The 27,329-nt window shown below is 34.0% G+C and overlaps 1 protein-coding gene and 1 pseudogene across 3 annotated transcripts; one reads left to right on the top strand and one right to left on the bottom strand.

Moving 5' to 3' along the window:
• The first annotated feature begins 483 nt into the window (after positions 1 to 483).
• Positions 484 to 8,790, top strand: LOC114399465. 3 transcript variants are annotated; one of them, XM_028361662.1, is made up of 6 exons: positions 484 to 815; positions 1,572 to 3,334; positions 3,458 to 3,697; positions 4,700 to 4,780; positions 6,711 to 7,337; positions 8,437 to 8,790. In XM_028361662.1, the coding sequence occupies exons 2-6, from the start codon at positions 2,060 to 2,062 to the stop codon at positions 8,518 to 8,520; spliced, it is 2,307 nt and encodes a 768-aa protein (XP_028217463.1). In that variant the 5' UTR covers positions 484 to 815; positions 1,572 to 2,059; the 3' UTR covers positions 8,521 to 8,790. The 3 variants fall into 3 exon arrangements, with proteins under 3 accessions (XP_028217463.1, XP_028217465.1, XP_028217464.1); XM_028361664.1 differs by having other exon boundaries at positions 492 to 815; positions 8,556 to 8,790; XM_028361663.1 differs by lacking the exon at positions 484 to 815 and adding an exon at positions 856 to 1,483.
• A 6,952-nt stretch (positions 8,791 to 15,742) lies between these two features.
• LOC114398770 overlaps positions 15,743 to 27,329 on the bottom strand; it is a 37,647-nt pseudogene continuing 26,060 nt past the window's right edge.

The following is a 27,329-nucleotide window of genomic DNA, read 5'->3' as shown; positions in this document are numbered from 1 at the left end:
AAATAATAAAAACTAAAAAATTATTTTCAAAACTTTAAGGACTGAAAGAGAATTAAAATATAAAGTATATGAATTAAAAAAATATTTTTCAAACTATAAAAATAAAAAAGGTAAGAATTATAAAACTACAAGAATCAAAACTAGATTAATCTAATCAATTTGTTATAAGAGAGAACTAATAAACTTTTGAAATAAAACTTAGATTTGATTTTATAAATTTAGTTTACCTAAATTTAAGTTTATAATACTTTAATTCAAACATGTAATAATTAACTCGATTACATTGAGTTATTTATTCTAATTGACACATAATATTCTTATTCCTAGTTTTTATTTGTTGTATATACTTGTGTAAAAAATACACCAGAGATAATTTTCACAACATTTTTCTTATAATAATAATGGTTATATAATTGCATAAATTTTTTTGATGGTAAAGCAAAGTGAATTGTTACCCTGCAGTGAGGATGATGATGATGGGGCTAATCTTTTTGTATTTTTGGTAATATAAACATAAACATGGGGTGATGCTGTTGTGGACAGACACAAACTGATGGGTCTTCCTTCAACTCCACACCCCTAATCCAACACCAACACATAACCCTTCTTCATTCTCACCTTCTTCAATTCCCACTACCTAAAAACAAAAGATCTTCTCTTTTTCATTTTTGGGGAACACCCTTTTACTTTTTTTTTTCTTCTTTTTCTCTTCTTCCTCTTGGGTTATTGTTGTTATCATTTGATCTGAAGGTTGAATTGCAGAGGGTTATTGATATGATTTATCTCTTGGACTCCTCTGTTACCAGCCTTCATTGGTGCGTTTTTTTTTTTTTTTTTTTAGTTTTTCTTCTTTGCTATCTTGATCATCTTGAATCTTCTTGGACTTGCTTTGATTTTTCTTTGGTTTTCTTTGATTTTTGTTCTTCTGGGGTTTATGGGGTATCACAAAACTGCTTCTTTGTTTTTTTTTTTTCTTTCTATTTTTTCTTGGATTTTCGGTTTTTTAAGGTTCTACTTTAGAATAGCTTAAAGGAAATAAATTTAAAAAATAAAAAAAATAACACCGTTGTTGCTTGTGGTAGATGGCAACTTAAAAGCTTTGAGGGGTTTTCGGTGAATGTGTGTCTTGCAAGTCTGCGTTTTTATTTTCTTTTAATCAACGTTTTTCTTTTTCTCTTCATGTTGATCGTTTCTGAAGAAACCTTCTGTATATGGGCATTGATTACTATAACTTCAGCTTGAAAATTGGCTCAGATGGATGGTTTATTCAACTTTTATTCCTTATTTTTTTTCTTTGAGGTATTTTCAACTTTATTACCTCATTTCCTTTTCCACCCTATTGTTGATTGATCAAAATTCAGTTCCATCCTTTCTCAAGGATTAACATCTGAAGTTAGCCTTTTTTTTTTTTAATATGAATCTTATGTTAAGTGAAAATATGTTTATCTAATGCAACCAATGAAGTGGGAAGCTTGAGAAAATTGTGAGCTATATATATGTGTTTTTATGTGCTTCTTCTTGTGGCTTGTGAACCCTGGGAATTTCATGTATTTATTCAAATGTTGTTACAGGCACTGATTTGGTTACCTACCATGAATTGTTTGGGATTCATCTGCTGCCAGTACGGAGGTCGAGAGATCTGTTCTTGTTGTCGTTCTTGGATGTATATTATCATGTCCTGGACTTTTTCTGTATGCCCTGCAAAGGAAATGATGATTGCAATGTCTCAAATGCGGATGCCACTGATGGATACATGACAGTTGGAACTTGGAAATTCTTATAGGTTTAGAATTACTTGATCAGAATGATAGCATTTCAATTGTAATTGTAGTTGCTGATAGGTAGATTGAATGGTTGAGTAGTGTAAAACTGGTAAGGGTTGGAGGCTAGGGTTGCAGTTGTAAGTTGATAGCCGTGTGTCTTAGCATTATCATCTGGTAAGCAAAAATGGTGAAATGAACATTTAAGACCTTGCCGAGGGACCACATTGGTAATTTCAAGCTAGTTTTTCATCTCCTTAGGTTGATCAAGATCAACATTGTTGAATTAAATATTAGTGATGGGCTTGCCACAGATTCCCCCAAATGAAACTGCTGAAAAGGTTGCACTTGTGGGTGCAGCTTTAACTAGCTCGCCACATTTTTCTGATGCAAGCCCCTCTGCCATAAACAGCTTGAACAGTGTAAACACTGGTGGGTTGGCTGGGTGTACTCTGGGATCTTCATTTGATGATTTCCCGAAGAATGCCTCCTTAGAAATTTCAAATGTTTCTGACGATACATTTTATAGAGGAGCCATGGAAGTCGCTTCCAATGTCCACAGTTTGAAGATTGGTTCAACAGATAAAAGTACACCTTTTGCTCCAAAAAGTGGACGCAATGTTCATATTCCTGCTTTAAGGGTTGTTGGTTTTGAATCAGGCCAAACTAATACTTCAACCGATGGTTTGGCTGATGTTTCAGTTGTAAATCTTCATTCTTCCGTTTCTACTAATTTCCCAGCCAATGACAACGAGTCAGCCAGTTCATTGGTCAGGAAGCGACTTTTATCTCCACTGAGCAGTATCCTCTCCCCAAGTCATTTCAAAGGTGATCCTCTTGACATTGGCTGCAGAAATAATGAGACTGGATCCCTTGTTAAGAATGACAATGTTAGAAATTCCATTGCACATGATAATAAGAAGGCAAATATTGGAAGTAAAAGCAGTTATACAATGTCTTCTTGGTCCTTGACAAATTGCTTGGAGCAAAGAATCGTGCCACACAGTACAGAATCCTTTTTTCAAAGTGATGGTCCTTTGAAGGAAAATAGAGGACTTCTGTCTCAGGGTAGTTCACCCACTGCTGGAATTGATCACTTTAGTGAATTGAGTCAGGTTAGGCCTCAAAGTGGCATAACATCCATATCTCCTAAAAATGTGAGCTCTCCTCTGTCCTTGTCACCTCTTGGTCGTAAATTCTCGGAAAGAATAAAAACTGCTGGAGGATGTAGGAATGTTGTTGAAGAGATAAAGAATTGCAATATAACTTCAAGGAGTATAGAACAATCACTTGACAATTCCAATTCACGCCTCATGTTAAATTATAAGGATGATGATTCCAGAGTTGTACGCAAATCTTTTGATGATGTTGAATTCTTATGCAAAGATTTCTGTCCATCTTCTCTGGATGACATTGCCGACATGAGTTGGCCACTATGTCAAGAATCAGCTCCCACTTCTCACTCGATGAGATTCACTAGAAGTTTGAGTGGGCTTTCGGTCAGGAGGTCTTTAGTTGGTTCATTTGAGGAGTCTCTTTTATCTGGCCGGTTCTTATCTGGAAACAATAGCAAGGTCTGGCTATATGCTAATTACCATACTGTCAATTGATCTTGTTCATGATTCTAAAATTCAGTGCACTGAAAACTTTTAGACAACTGACCCATGGTTGTTTGTTGCTATTCTTATTATATGTAGAAAATTGATGGTTTTCTTGCTGTGCTAAGCATTACTGGGGGGAACTTTTCTCCTAAATCTCAGAAGCTTCCATTTTCTGTTACTAGCGTGGATGGAGATTGCTATCTACTGTATTATGCATCAATAGATCTTGCAGGAAATTCCTCTTCAAACAAGTTTAGAGGCCAATTGCTTGGAAAAAATGATTCCCAAATTGTAAAAAGCCGTTTGCGTATACCAATGAAGGGACGGATTCAACTGGTATTGATATACACATTTCACTGTTATAAGTTTTAACCCTTGTATCTAAGTGCCTTCAGATGAATCTGTTAGAGCCTTCATTTTAAATGTGCAGGAGAAGTATGGTATCCTTAGCATTAAGGGACAAATGTACTGTTCATAAATAACAAATTGTGTGTCAATAAGGGGTGGGTGGGTGGGGGTGGGGTGGGGTTACACAGCCTGCAGACCAGTTCACATGACACACAAGGCTGCACAGGCTTAGGTCAGCAAAATCTTATTCCATTAGCCTATGCAGGTTAGTTCGCATAACACATGTGTTAAACGGATTTGGTTGCGGACCAAGTTGTTTATCTGTATAAATATTAAAAAAAAACCATTTTAGAAGTAAAAGAAAAATCATTTTGGCTTGTGGACTAATCCATGGACTCAATTGTTTATTAACTTACTTTTTTTTATTAAAAAAAAGCATTTTGAGAATAAAAAGGATTAGCAGTTTGTAGACTGGTCGGTCTTAAATCAGTTTGTTAAACTGTGGGCTTGTATGGCTAGTTAAATGTAGTTGCATTTAAATATGGGCTTATGCAGGTTGGTCCATTTAAATGCAGGCTCATGTAAGCTGGTGTGAACTGGGCTATAAGCTAGTCCCCACATATTTGTGCCAACAATTGTATCTTTGCTATCGAAATATATTTTTTTGGGCAAAAAATATTTTCATCAGCTCAGTTGCTGAGAATATACTGCATATCTTCATTTGTGCCAAGTGGGTGAGAATGTTTTGGGTGGAAGAAAAGGGAAAGGATTGATGTATTTGGACTGGGCTTCAGTACATACTCATCAATGCTTTGCCTTCTTTACTCTCCAAATCCCTTCTACCAAGCATATAAGCTGTGCTATGAGCATTCTTGTTCTTCTCATTTGTAATATTGGTTACATTTTTAATTTGAGTTTCTGCTCTCAAGATATTTGTGCAGATTGGCATCTTTTGTGTACAAACTCCTTACATCTGATTGCACTCTGCAGGTGCTAAGCAATCCAGAAAAGACTCCTCTTCACACTTTCTTTTGCAACTATGATTTGAGTGACATGCCAGTTGGTACCAAAGTAAGATTTGTCAGTCTGGCTGAATATATGACTCAATTGATCTGGACATTTTCATTCCTAATGGCATAATTGTTCTGACAAGGCTAAATTTAGCTTTGAACTTCATTGAAATCAGACTGTTGTGACCAGATGAGTGACTTGTAGAGGTTGTAACCCAAAAAATTGCCTTAAATATTGCTAGGCAGGGTGGCTTGGCCGTAATTTATAAAAAAAATAAAACTAGAAACCAATAACAAGATTTAATTGTAAATCAACCATCAGACACATTACAAAATATTAGCATCATTGAAATACTCAAATGAAGTGTTGAAAAACAGGAGAGCTAACACACTAATGGAAACTATATCTTAAAAAGCAAAGTACTACCAAGACATGAATAACATAAAGTAATAAGACTTTTCTCACTAACATAAAATAAAAATAAGAGACTGGAAATGGTAAGGAGTGCTAGCTACCAGTTCCTTTGGTGGCAGGAGGGTGGATGTCAAGCTTCATTTCCTCTAATAAATTTTTTTTGGTGAGTTTGATTTACAGAAATCACATTCAATCCATTTGCGGTAGGAATTTTCACATGGTCTTTTGCTTAGTATTAGTCAGGTCTTGCCTCTCATATTGTCTAAAGCTATGCACATTTAATTAATAATGGGGGATATTATTGGCAAAATATTCATTCTCTTATTGTTTATTAATCTTAGAATCAGAAATATGCCAAGATTGTAAGATCCAAATTTGGTTTTCTATGGCTTTTCTTGTGAGTTTTATTGGATCTAGTAATAGGGGGTACTGAATCAAAGCTTGCAAGTTGAAACTTAGGGGTACATAGCTTGTCCTGCCACATCTGGAGGTTCTGGTTTGAGTGCATTTGTAGGTTTGGTGGTCATGTTCTGTGAGTGCTACATAAATGTAGGAATTTGTTAATTATTTGTTGGATATGAGGATAATTTAAAATGGGAGGTTCAGGGATTATGTAGATTCAAGTTCTCCTTGTTGGCTGGGGCCCCATATAGATACTTGTGTGGTTCATAAATTGCTTCTTTTTTAAGTAGATACTTATGTCTAGTGTTTTGAAATATTATTGAACTAAATCAATATAAATGACATTAGATTTCTTTTATGTATAAATGCCTATTTTTGTCCTCCGAATGGTCATAAATGTCGTCAGTTTTATCCTTTTTGGAAGCAATTTGATAGCTTAAAATTGACACTGAAGGACTGATTTCATATATTTATAAATGGAGGGCCAACCTGATTACACATCTTTGGAGGGCTAATATTAACATTTACTGTTTCTTTCAATTATGTCGTGTAAAATGAAAAATGCTTTAGATTTGTTAATTTCAAATCAATAAGGCTTGTTTGGATTAACAAATGGGATTGGGATGGAGTTTAATGGAATTGAATGATACTACATACTATGATGGAATGGTAATTGAATGCCTTTCATTCCATTTCATCCAATACTCTCCTTCCCTTCAATTCGGTGGTATGGGATTGAACCAATATTTTTCATTCCATCATGCAAGTATCCAAATAATGACTTGGTAGAGTTATTCCATTCTTATCTTATTCCACTCACTATTATATATTCATACACAGCTCTAGGGATCTATTTAGTTTGAGAAAGTGTTTTGTTTTCCTTTCCTCTTTTTACAGAATTTCAGTATTGTTTTCACTTAGCACAGACGTTTGTCACAATTAGAATGAAAGCTTATAATAAGACCCTCAATGATGTCATCAATACCTTTTGTATAGCCTATGATGGTATTCATATTTAATACCGAAACAATAGTGTAGTCATGTATCTCCTTTTCCATTGATAAACTTACACTTATTTATTTCCAAATTTATGAGTTCTCTGAGTTACATTTTAAAATTGTGTTATTTACTTACTGTTTATCAATTTCTGATTTCTGGTTATATATCCACACAGACATTCTTGCGCCAGAAAGTCACCCTTGAATTGACTGGCTCTACTTCCCCTCAGTTGAAACAGAGATCAACAGGTTTAAACAGTGGAATTGACAAGGGGATTCCATCAATGCAAAAGAATCATGACATCTCATGTGATGGAGAAGTAATGCATACAGATGCAGCTAATGTTATAAATAAAACAAAATCTACAAATCAGGGAAATGGAAAGGGTTCTAGCTTGTTGAATTTAATAAACAAAGAGGATTCTTTGAAGCAATCTTTGAAAACAAAAACACTGGGAGCCCCTTCCTCAGTGAAGCTTGATTATGAGTGTATTACTGATAAATGTGAGAGGAATGAAAGAAAGGAGTGTTGGGATAAAACATGTCATGAATCAGGGAAACCACTAAATTCCTGTTCAAAGGTGAAGGACAATTCTAGTAGTGGGGGTCCTCTTCGTTATGCTCTCCACCTACGCTTTATTTGCCCTATTCCTAAAAAGACCATCAGATCAGCTCAAAAAAGCAAAAATAATTCACTTCAAGAAAAATCTAGATTGGACATGGAAGGGGAACGAAGATTCTACTTATGTAATGATTTGAGGGTTGTGTTCCCTCAACGTCATTCTGATGCCGATGAGGGCAAGGTATGTCCCTATGTTGTGGTTTTGTTACTGTATTGCTTTTTTCTTCAGTGTCATACTAAAACAGCCTAAAGCAATATGGCTTCAGACTGCATATCTTGAAAAAAACAATAATTTAGGGGGTGTTTGGTTTGGTTATTTTCATTTTCATTGAAAACAGAAAACAGTGATGAAAATGTGTTTGGTTGGATTTCTGAAAACATTTTCAGTGAAAATGAAAACAGGAAACAACCAGAAAATGAAAATAATAAATTCTTGTTTTCAGTGTTTTCAGTTGAGAACAGAAACCTCATTTTGGGTAAAATGAAATTGCGGTAACAATGAATGTAATTTTAAGCAAATATAAAAATACAAAAAGACAAGAAGTCAATATATCATAAATTTTCAGTATTTTTATTTCATAAAAACAAAAAACAAGAAGTCAAACCAAACATGTTTTCAAAATTTTAATCTTTTGAAAATGAAAACAGTTTTCAGAAAATGAAAACAGGAAATGAAAACAGAAAATGAAAATGCAAATCAAACACATCCTTACTTTTTCTGGTTCATTTTTATTATACTTATTTTGGTTCATTGTTATCTTTAAATTTAGTGAATGTTCTCCATGACAGTAATTAAGAGTTTGATCCTTTCCATCCTTGGATTTCTTTAGGTGCTATGTTTGATGCTCCTCACATCTGACGCTTAGAAATTACAACAAGAAAGAGTTTGTTAAGCTTTATAAATGGTTTATAAAGAAGTTAAAAAGAGCCAATAGGAGGGTCACAAGTCACTTGTGTAAGCTTAGCTTATCAAAATAAGTTTAATACTTGGGACATAAGCTCTTATTGAATGGATGTTCAATTAAGTTATGTGCCCCAAAACAGAAACCAGTGTAGTGCATTAAAGTCATAAGTTAATTCTTTTACTGATCAACGATAACCATTCTTGTTTACTAATGTGACTGGTCATGTTACTTTTCTCGGATGCATATAAATATGAATCCTTGTCCCATGATGTTGAATCCATGCTAGGATGATAAATTCATTAAAAACGTCTAGTCATTTCACTTTTATCTGAGGTTGAACAGAATGTTGTTACATGTTGGCCCTGATTCCTGCAGGTGCAGGCAGATAAGATTGATGTCTTGGTTTGTGTGTATTGTGCAATTTGGAATCTATTTGTTCGCATTTCTTGGTCCTCCTAGTCTCTGACAAAGGTCTATTGTGGTTTGTTTGGCAGTTGAACGTGGAATACCATTTCCCTGAAGATCCAAGATACTTTGACATCAACTGAAAATTCTAGTTTAACCCCTCAAAAAAAACATGCTGCTTTTGCTGACCCTCTAGTACATAATCACAAGTTTGTCTTCATGACTCATGTCCTCTGGAAAAATAGTACTAACCCTTTTCCTGATGTAAATACTTAAACAATTTCAATAATTTAATGGGTTAACTATTTTCAATTGCTGACTTAACTTAGCTATTACCATGAAAAGTGGATGTTGAAATGCATGGTGGAACTTGATTGTCCCACCCTAGTTATTTTCCAGACCCAAAGCAGCATTTTAAGGACGTGTTAACTATAAAAATTGAGTCTAAATGAAAGAAAATTGGTAAGATGAGAGGAAGTTGCTTTGTTACCCACATTATTCCTTAGTTACTATATTTTTGCTTGAATTGATATTTTCCTAGTGGAAGTCACGGATTTAAGAGATGAAACATAGGTTTAATTATAAGGTGTACTTTAAGAGATGAAACATAGGTTTAATTATTCGGTCTTATGGTTACAGTTTTTTTTCCTTTTTAGGCCCTATGTTTAAAAACATTATCTTTTAGTGTCTGTAGATACTATTTTTTATGCCTTTTAGTTCTCACCACAGGAATCAAATGACTAAGTTAATTTAAAATATAATTATATTTGTTGACTGAGAAATTAATAGAATAGTTTTAAAATTTTAATAGTTAAACATACGTATTATGGCCCCGTTTTTTTGGCGTACAATTATGATAATGAGGATCAAATCTATGTCTTCATGTATGTATCTCAAGCTCTCGTCACAAATTGACCTATCGATTGCATTATAGTCCTTCAAAATCATTTTAAAGCTTAAAACGTTATCACTTTTAAATTATTGATGTTGGTTGCTTCTAACCAAACTTAAAGTAAACTCTTGAAAGCATGTTACACTAAAAGCATACAAAATGTAATTTTTTTGTTGTGTGAAAATTTACACTTAATTATATTACAAATTTGCTGTTAAGATAAAAGTACTCACATATATGACATTATCCAAAATTCATTTTTAACTAAATTAATTTTACAATCAAGTTTTCAAATACTCACTCAACTATTATGAATTTTTCAATGAATAATTGTAATTGCACATTTTATTGTCTAAAAGGCACTTTTAATTTCAAAAGAGCCAAATTTGTTTTTAACAATACTTTAGAGCTATGTACATAGTATGTTTTAGAAAGAATGTATTAAAAAAATTTATTGTTAATATTTTTCGTTTAGTTAATAATTAATAAAGTTTAACTTGTTAAAAATTGGACACTATATTAAATACCCATAATAATTTAATTTTATATGATTAAATTTGCTCTACACATGAGTATTGTTTTCTCATATCCTTCATCAAATTTTGATATAATAAGATGGTGCTTTAATTTTATGTCTATTTTTTCTCTCTCTTGATGAGCATTAATAGGTGATACCTATTTAATATTTATCAGGGGATATATAATGTAATAATTGTCATGTGTATGAATAATCCTTTTCTGTATTGAGTAGTTTAAGCGATGATTATTCTTACACCTTTAACATTTTAATGATTTAGATTCACTCCTAAATCTTGTGGTGGGCAAAGGACAGTGGGCCAAGAATATTCGGCTACAATCTATATCTTTTTTAATTATGTAATACATGTTAAATATTCAGTTTGCTAAATAGTTGTTTTTAATGTTTAGGATTTTGAGGCTGTATTGACAAAGCTCTTTGAAACTGCCATGAGCAACCAAACTCAGTTGCAAACCATGCCCATGGTGTTTGGAGAACTCAATCTAGTTTAGCATAGAGTGTTGCTAGGTGCACCTAGCATTATTGTTGGTGCACCCAACATTCTACAAAAATGGCAAAATTGTCCTTGCTTGATTTTCCTCTTACGGATCAAGTTGATCCGGAAGTCTCTTCCGGATCAACTTGATCCGTAAGAGGAAAAATAAAAATTTTGTTAATTATACAAGAATGTATATAGATTTATTATAAATAATTAATGCTAATCAATCATAATCATAATTCATGCTAATCAATCAATCATGCTAATCAATCATAATTCCCTAAAAGAGGATATATTTATATATAATCATAATTCATGCTAATCAATCAAGTTTTTTTTTAAAAGAATTTCAACTATTTTCCTAAAATATAAACCTATTTAGTAATTATTATAAAATGTAATTCATAGGATTGTGCATTGTAGTGTAAAATTTTTATTATATTTATATGTAGAAGAATAATTTATTTAATAAAATAATGTATAATATTTATTTTTTTCCGTGAAAAGTTATTTTTAGCTAACAAAAATCACACACCACAAATAAAATTATTCTCTAAATTAATAAATTAAGAAATACAAGTGATATATAACTCAGGAACAAAAATTATTATAAAAAGATACTACAACTGAATAACTGCAAAAATTATTACATTATTCGTTCATCAGCTATACACTATTCTCTCATACTGAAATTCTGAAAAGTATCTAAATGGTTTCATGTAGTATTATATTTTGAACACGTGTTAAACCATGATTCAAGATATTTATGATGCATTAATTATGTCTAAAGAAGTAAATTGACCCAATTAATGGTGTGATGGAACGAATCATTAGCACAGTAATTTTGAACAGTGAGACACGTGGGAGATTTTGTGCGTGTGACACTGGTGGAAGATCAACTTACGGATCAACTTGATTGATTAATATGAATTATGATTATATATAGATATATCCTCTTTTAGGGAATTATGATTGATTAGCATGATTGATTGATTAACAAGAATTATGATTATGATTGATTGATTAGCATGAATTATGATTATGATTGATTGATTAACATTAATTATTTATAATAAACCTATATACAATCTTTTATAATTAACAAAATTTTTATTTTTCCTCTTACAGATCAAGTTGATCCGGAACAGAAGAGACTTCCAGATCAACTTGATCCGTAAGAGGAAAACCAAGCATGGACAATTTTGTCATTTTTTTAGAATGCTGGGTGCACCAACAATAATGCTGGGTGTACCTAGCAACACTCTTTAGCATATTGATATGCAATGTAATGTTCCTCAAATGGACACAATTTACTGAACACCCACAAAAAACACAATTTGTTCTTGTCTTTCTATGTTTATATTGATATGCAATGCACCCAAATTGAGCTCGAATTTCTTTTTTATTTATTTTTATTTAATAAAAGAGCTTGAATTTCTTCTTATCCACACCTCCACGACATGGAATTCCTTGGTCACTCTCACAAGCGATGTAAAGGATAGTCGGTGAGATCAATATCTTATAGTATTAATATTATTTGGGCATGGGTTATATCAAGCGATGCAACTCTCACAACACCTTTATTATTAATGAATCCATGCCCAACAGAAGCTATAAAGAGTAGATTTTACGTTTTTCCCAATTTCTATGAGAAAAAAATGGTGAAACTTGAGTTGGAAATGCATATCTAAATACACATTCAATATTCTTATTTCATTAGCCGCGTATTTGGTTTAACGTGTGCAAATAGGTTAGCCTCTTATGCTATTAGCTTAGATGCCCTTCACGGGTGGAATTTTACCCCAGCTTTCATATAAGTTTTTTTTTTGTTTTTTTTTTGTTTGCAAATGATAGACAAGGTTTCCCTATTACAGGTTTAGATAGCTCTCCATGCCTGGGTTTGGTGTTGCCCTCCATGACTCTTGTTTTTATGTTGCTGATTGAATGAATTTGGGCTAGGCTGTTGTTGTTGGTTGTAGTGGAGTGCTACTAGGTGCACCCAACAATTTTGCTGGTGCACCCAGCACTTGAGGTGAAAAGCCCATAATACCTCTGGTTATTTTTTTTTAAAAAAAAGCTACTCTCTCTCTCTCCCGCTACTCCGTTGTAGGTTCTTCTTCTTCTAGGTGCACCCTTTCATTCTTCTTCTTCCTCACACAACATCGTAAGCGTCGAGGGAGCCACGAACCCCTTTCATTCTTCTTCTTCTTCCTCACACAACATCGTAAGCGTCGAGGGAGCCACGAACCCCTTTCATTCTGTTTCCGCCATTGATGGCAGAGTAGGGAAGCTTGGAGTAGGCTACGGATCAGGTGATTCGTAACTTACTAAGACATGGTTTACGGATCAGGTGATCCGTAAGCTTTTTTCGGATCAACTTGATCCAGAAAAAGCTTACGGATCACCTGATCCGTAACCTCCTCCAAGCTTACGGATCAAGTGATCCGTAAGCCTTTTCCGGATCAAGTTGATCCAGAAACAGTCACAACTTCATTTTACACATTGTCAAATATTTGATTGATACATTGTGAGTTTTTTTTTAATTTGTGTAATCTGTTTGTTTTGTATTTAACAGGTTGGAGCGCCATCTGAGTCTAGGGGTGTGCGTATACAAGATCATCTAGTAGTTTATTTACATATTTTATATTGATATTCCATATATATACAGATATTGTATATGAACCCAATTGATTAGTATTGTTGGTTTTATTTATTTTAATTAGTAATGTTAGTTTTATTTATTTCCATTGATTGTGTATTCCATTTGTGTCTATATACACGCGTGTTATTAAAATGGTCTAGTTAACTTAGTTTACCAACTAATAAAAAGTAATTTGAAATATAACTTTAAATATAATTGAAATAAAGAAGTTCAAAAGAATTGTGTTGTATCAAATTAAAAAAAACAAAATTATGCAATACATGAATTCAAACAGTACATTAACTTCAACATAGTCGAACGAAATTAAATTTGCATCAAATACTACAACTAACTCATGCTAATTTTGCGACAAGGACAACTCGTCTTCCATTTGCGGTACAGGTTTACTGAAAACAACTAAAATTTCTATTGTCCTAATCTTTTTCCAATAGTTAGACTCAATGAGCACCTTCATCACGTCCTCGTTGGTTTTGAGTTCAATTATTTCAAATTTTATAACTTTTTCTGAATACTCATGCTGACTTGGTTTTCGAAAAAACAATCGCCTTACCATTTGTGTTTCATCAACACCATAAGGGGGAATCCCAGGAGACGCAACTTGTTTGATCAAATCCTTCAGTTCATCCATGGTACATCCGGTGGGAATGTCAAAGTTTTTGGGATTTTTTCCTGTGAATGAGTAACCAACAAACTCATTTTGGCGTGACATGTTTCACCTCCCATTGTAATATAGCAGGGCATCATGAGTAGGGGTCATAGTAGCTTCAAGTAAGTTTAAAATACCATCTGGGGTTCTAGCAATGCTACACAATAACTCAATCAGACCAACAAACGAAAATTCATGATTAGACATTAACATTGTGTTAACATCAGCATCATCTTTCAGTTGCATACATTGAAACCGAAATTGATTACCTGCATACGTGAAAGGCTGCCGGTAGTAAATTTCATCCAAAAATTGCTTGTCGGTTAGCTTAAGGGTATTGTGTATTCTGGTTTTTAACATTTGAAAATCACACCTGTTAGGTACTCGAATGGGAACTGGAGTGGAAGCTTGAAAGGAAACACCACTGTCGTTGTGAACAATGGATCCATTTGGAAAAATAAAATCTAATGTGGAGTTCACAACTGTCTAACTGCTTGTCTCTCCCAAGAATGCCATAGTTTTTTGTAAGACTTGGGTTGATACTGAATCTTGTGCTTTCTTACAGGGTTAGGTTGTGTCATATATATAGATGAGTTTTAATATCAGTGCTGCATTTTTTAAAGATTGAAAATACGCATGCACATGCTTTCTGTATGTGTTGTCAACTACACAAATGACATGACATGCTTTAGCTTGCATCAGATCTGCATGTGTAGTCATGCTGTGCAGGGTTCTTTCACGCGATTTATGTTAATGCAGACAACAATTTATCATACACGGTTTTCCACAATGTGTAGTCAACTCAGACAACGATATATCATACATGCTTTTTTAGAATTAAGTAATAATTTTGTTGTGGACGTAACAAATAAATTACATGTTCAAAACGATCAGCCATTTATAAATTACATGTTCAATCATCATTTATGTCAACATAGTCTCTCTTGAACATCACGAAGCTCTTGTAATGCTGCATTCTGCTAGTATATGGATTTGGCCACGACTTCGCCTGCGGATGACAATTGCTAGACCATAACAATGATACAGGCGATAAGGGACGACGTTCTTTTAAATAAACCTGTTGTGTATGCGAAAAAAAATGTTAACTCAATCCTGCAAAACTCATTGCATAATCATAAAAAAAAACACTTCATATCTACAATATACCTCAACAAAATGATTGTCATACACATGACCGATACAAATTATACGATGCAATGAAGAATTTGCCAGCAGTTGACTTCTAAGGGGAAAGAATGACATATTTTGTTGTTTAGACAAGGATACAACAATTACGTTATACCTTGATGCAATGACATGTCCCATGTCCGTTATATCCATCCACTTATTCGTTGTCACCTGAATAAAACAAATATACATGTCAAACTTAATTTCAAACTAAAGTCTTAAAAATCAAATACATAAATTACATACCTTGGTTAACCCATCAACAAGTAATGACATCCTTAATTCTTCAAATCTCTCTGTGCCACCAAAGAGCTTGATATAGTCTTCTGAGAAATTGACAAGTTCTTTAAGCAGATGGTTGCGGACCACCGACCAAGAGTCTTGACCCATACCTAATAAACCGACAACTGACCGATATCCACATTTACCATCACCTTTGACATCAACAATCTTATCAATGAAGTCGTGCATAAATGGCTGAAACTGGTCCAACATGGGCATCATCGTTCTTCAATTCGGTTGCTCAGAGGATGATGCAGTACGCCTCACCGATGAATTGCTATTTTGTTGTGATTCAAAGGCATCTACATACTCCCAGTAAGATGGATCGCGCTTTGTTGACCTTGGGTTCCTGCTCGTAGTTTTCTTCGATGCCCTCTTTGTGTTAACCTTTGCTGGAGGAGGACACATCGAATTCTGATCAGGGTGTGCAATTTTCCAAAGTTTAGTTCTTAGAGTAAACTTGCCACAAACATCAAGTTCTTCGAATTTTGGTATATTGTTTCCATTACGTCCTTGATGCCCACCTCAGGCTCAGATAACCCTTGCTCTGAAAAAATGAGTCTCCTCCAGAACATATGGATTGAATCCAGTCAGATGCAACCACCAACATATTTGGATAGCTCACAAGCACAAGGAAGATCAAGCGTGGTTCTCACCACGCAACCACAACTTGAGGGATTCTTGCCAGCATAGTCAACACGCTCTAATTCAGCAGCAATCTGATTTGAAGCATACCTTGAAACCATTCCAATCATCCTTCTGTATAAGGTTTTTTTGGAACACATGTCCAACGACATGTGTACTTGTTTCAAATGATGCTTTAATCTCTGTGTGCTGCAACGTAATCATGTTGTTCATGGCATCCCACACACTGCATAAGTCTCCAATGCTATTTTGTAATAGTCTTTTTAAAGACGAGTGAGCAGATTCAACCCTACATTTCAAATACACAAATAAAAATAAACATATACAATAATACAATTCCATAAATTTTTCAACATTAATAGAAATAGTTAAACAGTTTCATACTTGTTTGTTGTTGTGTTTCCTAAGTGCATCACCTTATTAGTCCAGGCGGAAACAAATTTTTCCTTGTGTGGTATTATCCATGTTTCCTTGACATAGTCAGCAAACATTGGCCAAGGTGTGCAAGCTATTTCGAACTTCTTTAGGCATTCATCAAACTGCTGTTCAGAAGGACAATCAGTCAGAGATCCCCAGCAATCCATGACATAATCCCAAGCATTTTTTTGCACAATTAGTGATTTACATTTGGCCTTCACATTCTTGTTTATGTGAAAGTTGCACAACAAATTTGTGCATTCAGGGAATACATCCTTCACTGCATTCATCAATGTTTGGTCTCTGTCAGTGACAATAACTCCAGGGAGGGCATCACGCTTTAAAAAAAGGCCTCGGAAGCGTTGTAAAGCCCATACCAAATTATTAACGTGTTCACCCTCCACATATGCAAAACCGGCAGAGAATGTCATTCCAATTGGTGTCACCCCAACAGAATCGAGCAATGGGAGTCTGTACCGGTTTGTTTTATAGGTGTTGTCTATCAAAAACACCAAATTACATGCGTTGACTAACTTCACTGAATCAGGATGACACCAAAAGATATCACGAACCACATCTTCATTCTTTATTCTGTGCCAATGAATATATTGATCATGTTCAAGAAGCTTCATCAGATTTTTCATTTCAAGATCGCTTCCTCTTATGGAAGAACGGAATGCACTTCTTGCATTGTATATCTGTTTAATGGTTGTATAGTTATTGGCATTGTGTTCCTTCAGAGTTAGCAGAATGTTTCTTGGCTTCACCATGGACTTCGTCATATTAGCAATAAGTGTTTTTTCAGCCTTAGTCAATCGCCCCGCATATGGATGTCCAACTAATGACTTGGCCAATTCATGATTATGCACTCCACAAATCAACTTCACCATCTAGCCTTCTCCTCCAACCACTGGCTTGTAACGAAGCTTAAAGGGACACCCATATTTCCTAGTCCCAGTGTCTCTTGTGATAAATTCTTTTTTCCTACACCTATACTCGCCACTCCTTTCACAGCCAATTAACACAAACGTAGTCCTTCCTCTACTACCTGTGTTTGTGTCCGACCTTAAAATCACCGTCACAAATCCGTTTTCATGAGCCACAGATTGAGCTTACCGCAAAACATCCTCTCTGCACTCAAACATCTACAAAATCCACATAATTTAAGTTTTCTACCAGTATTCATTTTATTAAATATGTGACAAACATTAACATTATAACCTGAGAAGTCTTGAACGCATCCGAACAATCAACATGTGGTTCATTCGCACCACATGATTCTGCATTTTCATAATCCATATCCGCTCGTTCAGACATTATTTCATACATCCACCCATCTTCGTCCATCTAACCAAATCAAACAAAAAATGGCCAGACAAAAAAATTAGTAATTTAAAAGAAAAAAGGAAAATAAATGCAAAAACAGCAAATACAAAAAAAAAATACACTTACGGATCAACTTGATCTGTAAGCTACGGATCAAGTTGATCCGTAAGAGACTTTCTGGATCAAGTTGATCCGTAAAACACTTACGGATCAACTTAATCCGGAAGTCATCCGTACATCTGCGACAGATACCACCATTTGCGTACCACGTTTGCCGCCACCGACCACCGCAACGCTCGACGCCGATACCTTTACCTTCACCGTTGCGCTCAACGCTGCTACCCTCACCAACAAGACACAATGCCGCACAAAAAAGAGAAAACGAGAGAAGCACAGCGAACAAAAATGGAGGTTCTGTGCGTTTCTAAAAAAAATTCATTTTTAAGGAAGAAAGAAGCTAGGGGCATTTTTGCCATTTAAAAACTTTGTTGGATGCACCAGCAAAAATGTTGGATGCACCTAGCAACACTCGCTGTAGTGGTGCCAACATAGTTGGAATGGCTGCATCCTTTTAACTTGGCCACCTCTTTTGCCTTAAAAAAAACTCCAAGGTAATGATTATAACTTATTAGTAAACTGAAAATTTGACGTGAAAAAATTGAAAAACACGTGTAATAAACAAGCAATCAGACATACACTAAGAAGTTTGAGATTATTTTTGTTATAAAAAGGACAAATCTTATTCAGTCACTTTTAGTTTTATCTCTCTACCTAATCTGTGACATGTACTTATAACCATCTCTATGGTTAGAAATGAGGTGTAATGTTTAATGACATCAAAATATGTAACTCCTAAGGACTACAACATCATTGTTGCCATAAGAAGAGTTTATAATACTCATGTAATGATTCATGTAATATTTTTATGGTAAGTCAATCAAATATTCTATTAAATCTTTGAGCAAATTACACTCGTTTCACTTTGAGGTTAGTGTTTATGACACTCGCATCTCTTCTTAAAATCTCATTTCTTTTACCTCTCCTGAACAGTTAGCATTATTGATGGTGTTTTTTTTTTTTTTTTTGAAATGTCCTAACAATCCTTATGACTCTTGTGCAATCACAGAACCCTCTCCTAACTCGAAAATGCATCAAACTTGTGCCAGGGTTGGCGATTTTTGAATCTCTCCAAATCTCTCCCAGTTTCAAAATGTCTCCAATAAAAAAGATCACAATAGCCCCCAAATGCACTGAAGCGCTCTCAATCGTTCCCAATATGTCCGAAACACGTTCCCAGTCGAGGTTCCCAAGCGTTCCCAATTGTTTCCAATCTTTTGCTTCTGGTTCGAAAATCAGTCGACGAGAGGTGTTGCAGTGGTTTGAAAATGCACACACACCTAACCTGTGTTTGCAGTGGTTTGAGCATAGGTTCGTCTTGCTAAGGTACAATTTCTGGTAGAAATCCAAGACTCTTATTTTATTAGGTTGATTTGATTATACTGTTTGAATTTATTATATTATAGTACCTTCACAAATCTGTGGTATATAATGTGGACTCCACAAACGACATTGAACTATTGGTGTTAGTTGGCTTTGTCATTTGTTTTCTTTTACGGGACATGGGTCAATATTAGATTAACTTGTCTGTTCTACAAAATAAGTACTTAATGTGTAGAATGTTGAATGCAGAAGATATTTAACTTGGTCCTAGTCATTGATCTTTAATCTAAATGAATACAAAAACATCATATTTTACAATTTTGCAAGGAGTCATAATATTCTAATTAAAATAAGCATGTTTTAAGTAATAACATAACCTAGGACCATAGAAGTTGCAGAAATCAAAATAAACTATTCAGTGCTACATTCAACAACTCAAGCGAAACACAAGCACTAAACTAAACATAAGAACATATCCCTAGGCACAACATGTATTAGTTAGGAGGACCCCAAGGACCATAGTTATGCCAGCCACAACTTTTTTTTTTGTGTTGGGACCACTGACAACTATTGTTTGTGTTGGGACCACTGTTTGGTTTTCCTAATTTTGAGTTTTGTTTTATTTGGTTTTTTTTCATCATGCAGGAAACACAATGGATGAATCATATTTGGCTGCAAATCCAAGAAATGTTGATGTCTTGGTCCATTTTATGGGAGTGAAAGGTGAACCATGTGAAATCCACAACATAGATCCTGACAAGTTTGGTGTTTATTGTGTGATAGACAACATCAACTCATTTGTAGAAGATTTAAGTTTGCCTCCTTGTCATCCTTTTATCATGTGGTTTCGATGTCGTAATGGTAACTATAAACTTTTGAATGAAGATAAGGATTTGGTGTCAATGTTTGCTGAGAATGAAAATTGTTGTTATATTCATTTATATGTGACAAGTAACAAATATAAGTTTTGGCATGAACCTTGACTGGCTGCACCTGTTATCAATGAACCAGTCAATAAGGGTATAAATGAATAGGTTCCTATAGTTGAGGATGATATGGGTAGCAATGGAAATTTCCCAATGCAGGTTGAGGAAGTGTATGTAAGTGAAGAAGACGTGACTTGTGGGGGGTTGAGTGAAGGATCTTCATCTAACAGTAAGTATAGTCCCTTTGATGAACATGCATAATCAATAGACGGGGATGCCTTAAGTGACTTTGATGAATCAGTGGATGTCATTGGAGTTGGAGTTGTACATTCAAATTTAGACATGGAAGAAATTTATGAGGAGAATGGATTGCATGGAAAACAATTTGAGTTGGATAGTGATGGCAAGATCCGTTTTGAGATTAGGAAATTGTTTTAAAATGTAACACATTTTAGGAAAGTGCTAAAGGAATTTGGAATACAAGAAGGATTTGAATTGCAGTAGGCTAAAAATGAAAAATGTAGGGTGACTGTTGAGTGTAAGGTTGATGACTGCATATGAAGGATCCATGCATCTCCAGCTACAGACAAAGAAACTTATCAGATAAAGCCCTATGGAGGTAGGCACACATGCATTAAAACAATGAAGAACTCTGATGCAAAATCCACTTGGATTGATAAGAAGCTTTAAAGTTTGTTTGTTGTTGATCCGCATAAGTCTTGAAAAATATGGAATTGGGCCTTCAAATAATATGCAATTGTTCTGGGCTAAGAGAAAGGTGCTTGAAACAAATAATGATATACATATTGTATCATACAATGATTTGTCGCCATGGGTAGTTGTTATTAGAAATAGCAATAAAGGAAGTATAGTGAAACTGTGTGTGAAGCCTAGGGTGTCTAAGAACCCCCAATTTAAGAGAATTTTTGTTTGCATGGATGTCACTTAAAAGGTCCTTTTGGAGGTATCTTACTTTTTTTTGTTTCACTAGATGCAAACAAGGGGATGTTCCCTATTGTTGTTGCAATGATTGAGATAGAGAATAAAGACTCATGGAGGTATTTTTTTTTTACATTACTAAAAGAAGCATTGAAATTCGTGCCTGAGTGGAAGGATGACTCCCTTACCATTATGTTTGATATGCAAAAGGTTGGTTCAGTGATGTTAACATTTAATTGTTATTTACTTCATTTAATTTTGTAATGGTTACTTTATTGTTTTTTGTTGTTGGCAAGGACTTCATGAAACAATGGTTGATGTGTTTTCCAATGTGAGGCATTGGTGAGTTGTTAATTTATTTATTTTTCACTGTTATGGACTTTTGTGATTTGTCAAGTATATGTTATTTAAATTTTGCTCATTGTTTTGGATTGTTGTGATCTGGCAAGTGTATGTTATTTAAATATTGCTCATTGTTTTGGACCATGTGTTCCAACATGTTTCTATTTCAGCTTACTCATTTGTTGTGGTTGGTCATTTCATTGATACCATTTCATTTTAATTGAAGAGAATTTCAGACTTTAAGACTTTACTGTTCCAATATTTTTATTTTTCATTCCATTTTGCTTAATTAAATTGAATGTGTTTAGTTACTTTATTGTTTCTTTTTTTGAGAGTAGGCTTTGTGCCAACCATATGCTTAACCATTTCAAACAAACATTCAAATGTTTATTGTTGACAACTCACTTTTGGAAATATGTCATGGCTTACAATGAATTCTTGTTTAACAAAACAATTGAGGGACTAAGGAAGGTGAATTCTAAAGTTGTAGATTGGTTATTGTCTGATGATAGACCCAAATGCACATGGGTCAAACATACTTTTGATCCATTAAACAAGAGTAACCATGTGAGAAACAATGTGTGTGAAATATTCAATTCTTGGGTAGGTGCTGATAGAAGGAAGCCAATGTTAGCTATGCTTAAATCCATTATTAAAAGGATGGTGGTTATCTTTTAGAAAAGGTATGCAAAGATAGTTGCAACTCATCATGATATGACTCCTATGTTTTGTGTTCTACTTGCAAAGTATTTGGTCATAATAATAGGACTTGCCAAAGGGCTCCTATAGGAAAACAAAACAACGAAAAATAGGTTATAAAGATGATTACCTTAAATAATTTTAGTGATTATTATTTTAAATGTCTTACTAATGACATGTTTTCTAATTGATTTTGTAGAAAACAAATTATGATGCTGCTACTAATGTCCAAAGTGGCAATGGCAATGTTGCCCAAACACATCCAGTTGCACCTGCACGTGCTCTAAACAATGAACCAAGTAGCACAAGAGAACCTGCACCTGCCCATGTTGAAAGCACTGAAGCAAGTAGCATAATAGAAGTTGGATTTGTGCAACTCTAAAACTCCAACACAAACCAATATGAAGTTCCTCAAACCTAACAATCCAGAATCACTTTTCAGTTATTCCCTAAACCAATCTATTTTCAAGATAAAATTCTCAACAAACTGTTAGTCGTCTTTTACGACTAACTTTTGTATAGAAAAGTTTTCCAAAATGTATATAAATCTCTCAATTTATGGTTATTTTTGGTAGGATTGTAAATATTTCTAGTTTAGTTTTCATATGTGCTCAGTAGAAGCCTTCCTTATGAATTTAATGTAAATTTCACTTCAATTTCAAGTAAAAAGGAGAAAATTATGAAGGTGAAAAAGTTGTTGTCTCACTAAGCCTGAACCATGCGCTTAGCGAGACCAAACCGCTAAGCGAGACAGCAGTGGCTTAGCGATTGAGGATAAGCCTGAAGAGAGTTCGTCCACCCCAGCACACACCTAGCGCGTATGCAGCTCGCTAAGCAAGACGGTTGTCTCTTTTGCGCTAAGCACGAGATTGGCGTTAAGCCAAATCTCACTTACTCACGCTTAGCGCGAGAATGGCGCTAAGCGCACCTTCACGGACAGAAAAGCCCTTTTTTAAGCCTGACTTGCAGAGAATGTGAGGGAGGTCTGAATAGACTGCGAATTGTGTGCAGAGAACAGAGGAAAAGCTAAGCAAGAAAGCAAAGGCCCTAACTTTTAGGTAGATTCTAGGTTAAATAGTAAGTCCTAGGTTTTTAGAGGTGGAGGAGGAATCCCCATTGCTTTGTAATCTGATATTTTCTTTGAAACCCTTCTCTTATTTATGAAAGCTGCTCCCTTGTAATGGAGGGCTAAAATCCTTTGTTGGGAATCTCTGCTGAATACTTGATGTAAATATTATTATTATCTATTTAAAGTTATTTTCATGTGTTCAATGTTTCTATCTACGCTTATTGTATGCATACTTGTGGTTTGATCACCCATTGGTGTATGCTGTTAGGAACTTTAGCATTGGAAAATGTATTGTTTCCTTAGAACTTGATGGAGTAGGGCTAGATAACTGCATTGCTAGGTATAGAGTGCAGGGTTTTGGTTTTTATTATGTTGTGACTATAATGTTGTTTAAATTAAGCTAAGTTCAACAAGAAACATCCGCGAATGAAGTTTAGTTTAAATTAGTCCAAACTCATGAGACATCGGTGTTTGGTATTTTTGTCCTCAGTATAGAACACATAAATAATTTTAAATAGAGAAAAACTCTAATTGCATCAAGTATCTCGGTAGAAGGACCCAACGCTTTTACTTATTTGTTTTCACACTCAATTGCTTACGTTTACTGTTTCTTTGATTAGAATAGAAAATACCTTTGTTTTCAATTCATGACACTTAATTCTTTTTACAAACACTTGCATTTTGAATGACACTTTTCCAAGGAAAACAAGTTCCCTGAGTTCGATACTCGGTTCATTCCGTTTTAATTATTTACTTGACGACCCGATGCACTTGCCGGTTAAATTTCACATCCACAAAAATAAGTAGTACCAAGATCTGAACATAAACTATTTGTCACTTATCTTGTTATTTCATTGTCAAGAATCACACACCAATTTCGAGGTTGCAGGCCAATCTTCCAATCAAGATGGAAATACCAACATAGTTGGAGGTGAAAAGAAGAAGAGACCAAAAACTTGAGCCAAAAGAAGAATTAAGAATTAGGATATGTAATTGACATATTCTGATGTGTTTTTTTGTACAAACTCATTTAAGTATAGGCTTATGTTTTGCCAAACAACTTCATATTTTATATTATGTAGGGGTTGTATTATGAAAAACAAGCCTAGTGTTGCTACATATGTTGGACAAGTGGTCTCAATAACTTAAGAGGGGGGGGGGTGAATTAAGTCTTACAAAATTTCCCACTAACAAATTTTAATCCTCTTTTAACTGATATATGATAGGCTCAGAATGCAGAAGAAGAAGAAGCAATCAATTTAACAATATTCTTTTAAATTCATAAGACAAAGTAAACTGCAGTAAAATAACTGAGATAAGGGAAAAGAGAAATGCAAACTCAATTTATACTGGTTCGACCACTTCCCGTGCCTACGTCCAGTCCTCAAGCAACCCACTTGAGATTTTCCACTATCTCTGTAAATCCTTTATAGACTTTGAACATACCTTGAGATCCCTCACCCTTGTGTTCAAGATTCTCCAAGAGACAACCAGTCTCTTGATTACAATGCTCACAATCCAAGAGACAACCAGTCTCTTGATTACAACTGAGTTCAAGATGAACAGAAAGATTTCTCTCCTTTAGAGTAGATGATACAAATTAAAGATCTTAGAAGAATTCTCAATAGATTTGTAAGTGTTTGCCCAAGAGTTGTTGAGAGAGCATTTGACAATTAAGTTCTCTTAGAATATCTCTCTCTTGCTTTTTAAAGTCAGACACACACACACACACACATATATAGGCCCATCGTGCCTTTTCAAAATAGTTTGAAGAGATGTGTCTTTTCAAAAAGTTTTTTTTGAAATTTTATCACCGGTAATCGATTACAGGTTTCTGGTAATCGATTACACAGTTATATTTTGAAGGGTCATGACTTTTTAAAGTATTTTCTGAAGTGTCGTTACTGGTAATCGATTACAAACATCTTATAATCGATTATAAGATTCAAAATTCAAATTTTAAAACCTTTTTAAAAGCTTATCTGCAAACTTGTCTTCTAGTAATCGATTACACTACCTAGTAATCGAATACCAGTGCCTTATGTTGAAAACAATGTGTTTTGAGACAAAAGCTGATCAACCAGTGAGATTTTTTTAACAAATAAACTAAGGCCTTATCTTTTTCTTGATCTTGTTTGCTTGACCTTGAATTAATCTTGAAGCAATCTCTTTTTGCTTAACCTTGAATGTTTGTTGAAGCAATCTTGTTTGATTATACTTTGGCATCATCAAAAACCTGTATTCATACATTCACAACATACTATACATGACTTTTTTTTTAGTTTTTTGGGAATACTGTTTTATTGAATGTAAACATGACTAGACCAATTTGATGTATGGATTCTATTTTATTTGTGTTATCAATGATCAGCTTCATATTTCAACATTACATTCCAATATTTTATGTTTTTAAGTGACTTAAATGCTACAGAAGTGGTGCAATAAAAATATAAGATAAACATGAACAACTCACTTTCAAATAAGACAATTAACATTAACATGATACTCCAATCACATATACACCACACTCCTACACTACTTTAATAATTTAACATTAGTATCTCACCTAACATCAAGATAAAACACACATTGTCAATCATATTAATGCATAATCAATGCCACAACTTAAATAAACTACTATTCTAGCCTAGTTACTTAAAGATATTATCTGCACCTAAAATAACAACAATCTCAATTAACATAGTAAATGTTTTTTTTTCTAAAACAGTCAACTTTGTCTTCATTATTGGAAATTCCTGCTTCATGTCTTCTATCTCCGCCTTCAACGTTAATACTCATCATCACCATGTTTCTCCACCCATGCAAACTTATTACAACTCATGTTCCTACACGTATAGAATAGTTGGTTTGGATTCACAACGGTCCCACTAGGGGTGTTCATGGGTATGAGTCACTCGCGAACCCGATTTGATTTAAACCGATCAAAATAATTTGGATTGGGTCATTTATGTATTTGGGTCAAAATCTAATCAAACCAATCAAAACCGTTCATGTACAGGATCGGTCACAGGTTTAAATTTATAGATCCATTGACCCTTTGAACCGATCTGAGCCCATAATTCAAATATAAATTTTATTATATATATATATATATATATTAAAAAAATAATTTGACGATTAAGGAAGGTGTGGTAATGTATTATTTACTTTAGAGCTTTTAATAAAATAGTAACAATTTAATAAGTTGGGGGGATAAATCCACCTTGTCACTGCAAGAAACCAAGAACACGTTGTGATAAATGTTTTTTTCATAATTAAAATTCATGATAAAGAACTTATATTGTGATATAAGATTAATTTTAATAATTGATAATTTTTTTTAAAAAAATATTGAAATTAAATTTTAAAAAAATGGAAAGGATAGAAAGAGATAAGAAAAATCCTTAGAAAAACGTTAGTTGAAGATTTTTTAAATAAAAATAATTTTGTTAAAAAATAACTCATAAAATTGGTCTAATTACTATCCTATTTTTTCTTTATATATAACAAGAACTAATTTTAAAATATTTTCTCGTGTTGGGATAAAATCAAAACTTTTTTTTTCCTATATAGGAAAACCTGCACTTTACTGTATTGTGTCGTGCTGCTTTGTTTCTCAGTCGACAGGTAACAATCCCTTCACTTCACGACAAACCATGTTTCATGCTTCTTTACATTCACTCCCGACTTTTGAATTCTCTTCACCAACCAACATAATTAAAAACTCTTTTTATATATCACTTATTTTTTGATTGTGTGTTGTTTGTATCACTTATTTTTATAAATATTATTAAAACTCTATGTGGTATCAAAGTAACTATTACGGTTAGATTATTGGAATTCATATTTGTTGATCTGTTTGATGCCCAGATAAAATTTGTTTAATTTTTCTAATTTACACAAATCCTAATTTAGTTTTTGAAAAAATATATTACATTGATATGAATATTTATCCAGATCAAGATTTGTTTTTTTTTATCAAGATGTAGTTATTTTATTTTTAGTGGCAACCTCCTGATTTTATATTCCAAATCAGTAGCATATTATTTTATTCTCTAGAATTGATTTATCTGGATCATGTGTTGTTTTATTTATTTTGAGTTTGATTCTTTGAATGATTCCCTCGAGGATCCAGGCATTATCTGTTAGCATGAGGTTTTGAGAATTAAATAAAAAAGTTGAAATCAATTTGAAATTCTCCAATAAAGGTGTAAAATGTGTAATGTTTTATTGTGGATAGGTTCTTTAGAATTTGCAAATGAGAAAATTGGAAAAGAAAAGTGGTACAGGGAGTGTTAATGATTCATCTCCAATTTCATAAATTAGTATTCCCTCTCCATGTCATACTCAAAGTCCATCACATCAAGGGACACA

Source organism: Glycine soja, chromosome 19 (genome assembly GCF_004193775.1).
Source record: "Glycine soja cultivar W05 chromosome 19, ASM419377v2, whole genome shotgun sequence".
In the NCBI taxonomy this organism is placed as follows: Eukaryota; Viridiplantae; Streptophyta; class Magnoliopsida; order Fabales; family Fabaceae; genus Glycine; species Glycine soja.
The sequence above is the reverse complement of the archived record's forward strand: the minus strand, read 5'-3'. Positions and strand labels throughout refer to the sequence as shown.

Excerpts from the sequence above, each read along its gene's own strand:
- LOC114399465 (XM_028361662.1), top strand. The coding sequence starts at position 2,060 with ATGGGCTTGCCACAGATTCCCCCAAATGAAACTGCTGAAAAGGTTGCA. Across the intron at positions 4,781-6,710 it reads ACATGCCAGTTGGTACCAAA|ACATTCTTGCGCCAGAAAGT; the intron begins GTAAGATTTGTC and ends ATATCCACACAG. Across the intron at positions 7,338-8,436 it reads CTGATGCCGATGAGGGCAAG|GTGCAGGCAGATAAGATTGA; the intron begins GTATGTCCCTAT and ends TGATTCCTGCAG.